General features: G+C 41.3%; 1 protein-coding gene across 1 annotated transcript; it reads right to left on the bottom strand.

Moving 5' to 3' along the window:
- Positions 1-1,846: 1,846 nt before the first annotated feature.
- On the bottom strand, positions 1,847-8,824 carry tspy (testis specific protein Y-linked). Its single transcript, XM_028581835.1, has 7 exons — positions 6,614-8,824; positions 6,434-6,511; positions 6,226-6,337; positions 5,365-5,519; positions 4,783-4,859; positions 4,288-4,490; positions 1,847-3,596 (listed from the first exon to the last, which is right to left on the bottom strand). Exons 1-7 carry the CDS (start codon positions 7,589-7,591, stop codon positions 3,556-3,558), a joined length of 1,644 nt encoding a protein of 547 aa, XP_028437636.1. The 5' UTR covers positions 7,592-8,824; the 3' UTR covers positions 1,847-3,555.
- Positions 8,825-9,071: the final 247 nt, after the last annotated feature.

The raw sequence follows: 9,071 nt of genomic DNA, 5'->3' as shown, positions 1-9,071 counted from the left end.
AAAATAAAAACGATTTCTCTTATCTCTCTCCACACACCCTTCCTTTCCCTCCCACTTTGCACACATCCTGGAGACACTGGCCTCCAGGTGAATTTCAATGTCAAAGACATGAAGGTAACGCGAGCGACACAATCTGTTCATTCTGTCAAGTGGTTGTGTGTAGGTGTGCGTGTGTGTCTGTGTGTGTGTGTAGTGTATGTGCAATGTGATTGGTGGTGGGGGCAGGCCTATTCATCTGTCTGGTGTGATCGTAGCTCTCTGTAACTGGGCCTAGGCGTGAGTATGCACTCTGTGATCTCCCAGATAAGAGTCATCCATCTGCCGTGTGTATCTGTCAGGGCCCAGGCAGCTCCGCTTATCGCTGCACTCATCCATTTCCCTCAATCATACTCACTCTATTCTCTTTTTCTCATTCCTCTCTGTTTTCCCCCTCAACGCACAGTTCAAATGCTGTGCTTCATCTTGATTAGCTGACAAGGCAGACAGTCCCGCGTACGTGCACCGCAGTGTTGAAAACCTGCAAATATGTATGTGACGTGCAGCTTCGGCAAATATGCATGCATGCAGGGAGGTGCATAAAAGAATGCAAGCTTTCACAAACAAACATGTAGCCATGTGCAGAAACACACACACTCACACATACAGGTAGTCAGTATTCAGGGGCCCTACCAGATGACCCACTATAGCTGTGCCTCAGAGAGCAGCACAAGCTCTTTTCTTGTACATTTGACAGTATAAGTAAAATAGCCTTCCCAACATCAATCACACAGGTGAAGAATGAGCTGTGGTTACCTTTTCATTTTTCAGTCTGCAGCAACCTAGGAACTACTTTGTGAAACGTGAGAGCGTGAAGCAGCATGACAAGATGATTTGTGTACAGTAGCAACACCAGCTCAGCCCAGGGGAGTGTAGTTTACACTAGGGAATCCATTTAGGCTTTTGCCACCCCATACATAACAAAGGCTTCACAGACAACCCTCGGAACCACAAAGCAGCCCGAGGACGGCTTTGTTGTCCCAGCAATCTGTACTTAGTTTGTCACGATCAATATTGTAGGAACCAACCCCATTATTAATTCATAGTCATACAAAACATGTTTTGCTCCGCGGTGGGCTGAATCAAGCTGCTTCAAAGAGGAGACAAACACTGTGTTTCACATGGGATCATTACATGGGGTATAACGCGTTTCCATCATCAGTATTAATAGTATATGCCCATCCGAGACTGCATACCCCGGGTGCTGCTGGGCCTACAGCAGGACAGGTTTTTGCTAGTGGAATATTTATAGCTGTGCATTAAAAGTGGAATCAAGGGTTTAAGTGTACCATTGCAACACCGCTGCTGTTCTTTTGTCTGGGCCTGTCCAAAAATGTCTTGCCCAGGGCTATTTGCAGTGCTACATTTGAAATGTCAGATATCACACACTGCTGTCATATCAAAGCTGGAATACATTAAAGGACAGCTGTATCTCAGTGGGTTTTCTTTGATTTTTCTCTTCTAGAACATGTTGCAGCCAAGAATATATCAAAGAGGTGACGTATATGTAAATAAATCCCACATGTATGCTTTGTTATTAGGAGTTCCTAGGATTTCAGACAGGCATGTATAGGCTAGATTGAATTATTTCTCATTTAAGCACATCTGAAAGCTTAAATATTGGCATCAAAGTGCTTAATGATACACCGTATTCGCTCACAACCACAATTAACACCTACAGTCTAATAATGAGATGTGGATATATTCTGAACTACACTGCCATCTTGTGGTTCGGTTATGCACACATTTCAGTGGCAAACTAGCTCACTTTGCAAAAAAAAAATACACAAATGTAGTCAGAGACAGCTAGTTCAAACAACTGCCTATTTTATTAGGTCTGAGTCAAAAGGTGGACATTTATCTTTAAGCAAACAAAATAAACCAAAGCAACAAACAAGTAGGTATCTTTAAACTACAGTGTTCTATAAAACACAGCACACAAAATATAACTTTCTGGTCATGTTGATGAAAAAAAACTCTCCAGATTATTTGATAAATTTATCCATGGATTAAACACGTGTACTCGTCTTATCCAAAAGACAATGCTGAAATATTTACAGGTCATTGCTAAGAAAAGTAAGCAAATACAAATACTAGTTTTGTTACAGTGCACCCCATAATGTTGCTGTGATTTTAATGACATTTACCGACACTGTGCACAGAAAAAGCCTTGGAAGTGATGGAATCATCCTGTCTTTAACAGTTCATGCTCACAGGCATGCCGACTGCGGACGTGTAGAAAAACATGTAATAAATACCATCTTTTTAAAAAGAAGATAACACAAACCTTAAAACACATTATGTGAAAACTAACGTTTTAGAAAGCAATTTCAAAGTTTTAAGGGGAAAAAAAAATACTAAACTCAGCTATTTATTGTAGGAGCGTGTTACAAAATGGTGGAATCTACAGAAATGTTCAAACTACGCCATGATTTTAAACATCAGAGATGGTTTACAGATTAACGGGTGAAGGTTGGTGTGTAACAAGACTGAACATAGATGAAGAAGGAAAAACACAGGTAGCATATTAAAACATTTGTTCCTATTTACTACAGTAGAGTACACGTTTCCTTATACACAGCCTACCATAACCAGAGTATAAATGTCTGAAGATCAGTAAGGTTCTTCCAATAAAACTACAACCATGATCATCCCTGAGAGCGGATTTTGGTTCAGTACTGTGCGTCTGAAATGTACTGTCATTATAATTATCAATTTAACTTGACATTTTTTTTTGTCTTGTCAATTCTAAAAACGGCCAAAACTTTGCCTTGAAATAATCACTTAATAATGTAGGGCTGCAACTAACGATTATTTTCCATAGTCTAGAAAATGCTGATCAGTGTTTTCCAAAGCCCAAGTTGACGGCTGCAAAGGTCTTATTTTGTTCACAACTCAAAGATATTCAGTTTACTGTCACAGGAGTGAATAACCTAGAACATTTTCACATTTAATAAGCTAGAATAAAATGTTTTTAATAACCTTTTAATAAAAAGATGACTCAAACCGATTATCAAAATAGTTGGTGAATAATTGAATCGATCAATCTTTGCAGCTCTAAAATAACGCTACTGAAGGTTTCTACATTAGTTTGAAGAATTTGCATTGCAAAATGTTACGCCAACAAGTAGCGGCAATCCTGATCTCACCTACATGTGTGCAGGCTGTTGTACAATGTTCCTCACTAAATAGAAGAAAACACTACTTGTATGAAGTGACTGGCATAATATGCCCAAGAACCAGTTTAGAAAAAAGAAAAAACATTTAGCAAAAAGTGAATCAGAATACACAGTCCCGACTGTATAAAATTGAGGGGAAACCATGCCGCCTTGACTTTATTATTACAGTTAACCCTGATTTAAAATGCTCCTTTGTATTTTAGGTATAAAACAACAAAAAATGATATTATGTGCATAAAAATGACATTGCTCTGGTACTCTTCGTCAACCTAGGCCTTCTCTTCATCTTCTTGGTCTCTGGTCCCTTGAGGACTCGTCTTCTTCTTTGACATAAACTTCTTCAGGCCTCCTCCTCCTCTTCCTGCTCACTGTCATCAGAGCCTACAGAACAAAAGTAAAGATGGTCTAAATGATCTTTGTGGATATGAAATGTGACCACGACACTCCAAACCCTTTATTTAGCGTTTAAAGCAAAGCGCAAGTCAGATTGTAAACCCAAAAAAAAGCAGAAAAAAAAAGCAGCATAATTTAAGTTGCAAATAGGAAAAACTAGAGGACTAATCACCCCACAGGTTTCCAACCACCCCGTTGATTGATTGCTGTGATAGTGGTCTTACCGTCAATCACAATTTCTCCACCATCATCCTCCTCCTCTGGACTCTCATCTGAGGAGGAGATATTCCTGTCTATTCAGTTTAGCCTGCATTACCCAGACATTTACATTACAGCTACAACGAAAGCTAGTCAACCTGACGCTAACAGCAAGCCCTCGGCCTCGAATTCACAACACGAGCCACAGCAAACCGTGGATTTCAAAACACAGAATTGTTTGACAACAGCTACAGTACCAGTCAAAAGTTTGGTCACGCTTTCTCAAATCACTTGAATGGAAGGCGTGTCCAAACTTACTCAATCTACCAGCATCCAATTTCAAAATATGCTTACAAATACAAATGTAACTATGGAAATGGGGGGAAAAGTGAAGGTGAAAAGTGTATCTGAAGGATTATTTTATAAATGACTGGTCACTGTACCCCAACCAGCCGTGTATAAGTTCTACTTTAGCACTGACCAGCGCTTGGCCCCCTCTCCTCCTCTTCTTCTTCTTCTTCTTCTTCTTCCTCCTCCTCCTCCTCATCGTCCTCGTCTTCCTCCTCCCTACTGTGGCCTTGTTCCGCCTCACCAGCTTCCTCACCGGGTTCATCGTCTGAGTCGGAGATTACCACACACTCGCCTCCATTACCGTTGTCAGCTGCTCTGGCCCCGCTGCCACCACTAGAGACAAAAATACACACACATACATTTTTGATAAACAGGACACACACTCATTGTTTTGGAATGCAAAGCACCTGGTATCACCAGCAGGAAAAAAAAGGTGGGGGGGGGGTGTCAGGAAACTATTAAAGTTTACACATGAATGAACTATAATTTCAAGGCCCTGGGGCAGAGAATATTTCTCAAATTTATAGCTTAATAAGTAGTTTGTCCACTGACTACACATTAGACTGGATGCGTCTGTGGCGCACATACATACATACATACACGTGTGAGAATCTCTTGGTTTTACCTGCCGTTCTCCCTGGGTTCCCAGAGTGGAGTGAGGTAGTATCTCAGAGGGTCTCTGTACAGGTCGTCCTTAAGTATCTAAAACACCAGAACAGAGGGCATGGCATTTCAATACATTACATACAATATGTTTGGGAAATTCTGTATGTGCTTAAATACACCATGGTGCTAATTTGAGACAAAGGTTTGAGTACCATGCACACATTAGAAAAGTGTCAGGATTGTAATGCTTAAAAATAAAAATAAAAATCACCTAATATTTCTGGTGGAAGAAATCGGAGTGTGTGCATAACCTTCAATGATTTTAGTTTATTATAAACTGCCCAGAAAGTTGAATAAAAAGGAAGCAGAAAGTGCATGTTGTTAAACCATTCAGACTTTAACCCTCTTCCAGCACAGAGAATGATTACAATGTCTATCGGGATAAAATGTTAATAAGGTATCACCATAACACTGAAGAATGGATGAAGGCTGGCAGGTCCAAATACAGGTCACCAGAGTAGTGAACTTTAAAAAAAAAAATTGAATGTCTGTGTGATATAAACATAAACCTATTTCAGTATGAGGGTGCAGTCAGCTGTACCTGTGCTACATCATCTTGTCCTGGGTTGCTATGGTCACTGAACCAGCTAAAAAAGGTCTGGTAGACCCCACGCGACGACTTCCTGGGTTCGCTGTGGGCCGTCAGGTTCTGTCCACGATGCCACAGGATGGGGTTGGAGAAGGACATGGGCGATCCTGAAACATGAGCAGCCAGGATTAGAAGGTGATCCAAGGATTTAATGACCATGTAGATTTTAGGTAGCCTCAAAATGCAATTAATACTCATCTTTTGGGTATTATGTACTATCAGAGAACATTTGAGATTTAAAAAAAGGAGGTGCTTGACATAACGTTTGTGTGATAAAAATCGTCCAATGGCACGATTGCTAATGTATAATAATGTACATTATGCAATGCAACAGCCCGGCCATGCAAATGTTAAAAATGTAATATTCTGGCCATCCATATTTACATACACATAACACAACAATTGCAATACCATCACTTTGGCATTAACTGCATGGCTGACGTTTTTTGGTCATTGCAGGTAAGAAGTTGACAAGCCTGTTGAAACTTTTTGTCTGTGGTTTTCTGGCTATGTACTCGTCACTCCCAGCACTTTTCGGCAGCTGTTCCACAGAGTGTTGCAATTGTTTGTTTTTTTATTCCAAAATATGACTGAACATTGGTTGAAATGCAATATTTCAGTTTGCAGTTTTCTTGTACCGAATGAAAAACTGTATATGGCAAATGACGATAGTTTGCTTTTGAAAGATGTATTGGCATACTATATTATACATATTATCACCTACAGTGGCATGATGCAAAGAGTGACCTGACACTGTGCATTCATTATGTATGACAACTATGCCTTGACTTAAATCACCACGCTTATTTATACCTCCCATCCCAAGGTGCAGCTCCTTCATGATAATGTTGTTCTGGAAGTACGGGTTCCGTCTGAAGTGGAAGCGGATCCTGTAGCCCAGTTTATTATTCTTAAAGGACTCAATCTGAAAAAGGAAAAAAAAAAAAAGACGAGGAAATTAATTTCAATACTAGACATACACAATAGCCAGACTTTGTAAGAACACACCGACACTTCCTACCTCAAGATCAGTCATGTAACTCAGAGCATCTTCATCAGTCTCGTCAATGTGAGCTGAGAGATGAGGATGGTTCAACAGCTGGCACATTGAAGTTAAGAAAAGACCCAACAGGTTATTTCAATTACCCAAACACAACATAGGAATGGAAAAAACAGGGACATGTTTTCATTTTAAGGATACAGCTGTCACCCAGAAGCCAGGAATAGTTTTTGTGATGGAGCTGCGCTGATCCAGATGTGGGCGCCGCAGACGACTGATCTTCAGCTCCAGTCGTTGGTGAAGCCGGGCGTTTCTCTTCTCAAGAGCTTCCAGTCTCATCTGTACCTGCGCCAGAAGAGCCACCGACTGTCTCATCTCTGGGGCCATCTTAACTGACACAATGGCACACTCCCCATCGTCATTGTCCTCATTGTCTGACGGGAAAGAGGAGCTTGGAGTGGAGGAAGATCCAGATATGGATTCATCACCTTCATCTGCTTCTGGCATCTCATCTGCATCTTCTCTGTCAGTACTGTGCACAGATGTGGAGCTATCTGCAGCAGCTGCCTGCGTTTTAAAGCCCGTTCTTGAGGACTGGTGGCCCCCACGTTGTTTGAATTTGCTCCCCTGTTTCACCGGTTTAACGTTAGCCTTTTCAGATGAGCAAGGAGTCTCTTGACTGTCTTCCCCGTCTCCTCCTGTGAGACTGGCAAGTGCTTCAGCAGCTGCTATGGCTGCTGAGTCGGTCTGGTCCAGAGAAGCTGAGGGACGCTGCTTTATTCCTGCTGTCTTCTCTGTATCTGCCTTTGCGTCAGCAGATCCATGTGCATCTGAGGACTGTGGTTTTTCTGTCTTGCTGGCATCGTGAGCGTCAGCATTGGAGTTGTTGACAGGCAGTGCACTGGTGCGATCCGTGCTTTCTGAACCCTGATCCGCTTGCACAGCAGCTGGTTTCCCCTCACTAACGTTATCTTTTGACTGGCCCTCACTGGCGGTTTTTTCTTTACTCTCAGCGTCACTGTTTTTGCAGTTTTTCGAAGTGACCCCGGCTTCATTTGTTGCGTCACTTACTTTTGTGGACTTGCTGGGGATCGTGGCGCTTTCATCGCGGTCGGGTGATGGACACCGTTTCCTCGATGCAGAGTCAGCGGACTGTTTGCAGCCCGTCAGTTCACTCATGCTAGCTAGCTAGCCAAATAGCTAACAAGCTAGGTAGCCCGCAAGCACAACTAAAACAAACTTAAATGCAATCGATTACACAACTGAACTTGCTCCTTGGATAACCGCTGCGATGTTGTATATCGGATCGTAATGTAACCTACATTCTCAATGGAGCAAGAACAGGAAGCCGCTCTTGTATTTCTCCGCGGCCTTGCGGAACGTTAAAAATTAGCAGGCTACAGCTAACGTTAGTTAGCTCACGTTACCCAATTCGTGTGTCCTCGCAATGATGGCCGCACCACATTTTCACGAATACAAGTTCAATAAGAAATACTCGGTCCAATTAAAGAAACCTTCCCGTGCTATACAGCCTGTAGCAGGAACACGCGCTCTTTATATTAGTTTATGTTTGCAATATCCGTTAGCTTACTATCCGTGCACCGACGTGCCAGAAAAACAATCCTCTGATTGGTTACGGTACGCCGCGCTAAAACCTCTCCGCCAATCCTTTTCAAGGGTGTGTTTACATGGTAATCTGTAGCAGTGGTAGAACTGCGCAGCCAGTTGACGCTTGTCGTGAGATAAGATAGGCCTATATGTCAATTTCCAAACAGACTGGTATATTACATGACTGTATCACAGTTTACAACTTCCTCTCTGTGATATTACTGTTTGAACAAGCGATATTAAAATATAGGAAATTTTAATTAATGACCTCAAATGACAAGCCAGTAAACAAGTTTAGCGTTCAGTTTCTCAGCTTTTAGTTTATGAATTCAATGAAGGTAGGCGTGAACACATATGATGATTTAACAGCATGTGGTTATTCCCAGAAACACTATGTATTGTAGACTTCTTACCAGGTGTGGTTGTTTTTCCTCTCTGGTAATAGGCAATTACAGTTATATTTGTGTCAATAACGGAGGCCTATGCTCTCCTGGGATTTCATTTAGGATTTGTTTGTTCCCTACAAATCAGGCATTTTTTTAGAGTCCACGAGTGGCATTACGTAACAATGACTGCATTCACGACTGTCGATGCTCAGATGAATGCACAAACAGTGATGTATTGGATGACAAAATTTGCACACACTAAAAACAAACGGATTATAGCATATATGCCATGAATAATTTAGGCTTTCAGCAGGTGCATGTTGCAACACATCTACACACATGCAATATATTAAATCAATGAGGAGGGTCTTTATAATTAACTATTATTTGCCTATATTACTATTATATTAACTCTTAATTTTATTAATATGAATACAAAATAATCTTCCTTTTGACTTTGAACCATGACAGTCTCATGGTGATTAAATAGACCCCATCCAGAAATAATAATTTTGCAGCTGATGGTGTCTGCAGAGATATCTAGGCTATACTGATGATGTCTATACATCGATTTAAATGTGTCACATTTAAGTAAGACCGGCAATTGGCTGATGTTACTTTAATATCCTATTTCCAGTGGTCGGCGTCTAGCCAGCCCGAACCAA

The sequence above is a fragment of the Perca flavescens genome, chromosome 7 (assembly GCF_004354835.1).
Source record: "Perca flavescens isolate YP-PL-M2 chromosome 7, PFLA_1.0, whole genome shotgun sequence".
NCBI lineage: Eukaryota > Metazoa > Chordata > Actinopteri > Perciformes > Percidae > Perca > Perca flavescens.
This window is presented reverse-complemented; position numbering and strand designations above follow the sequence as displayed.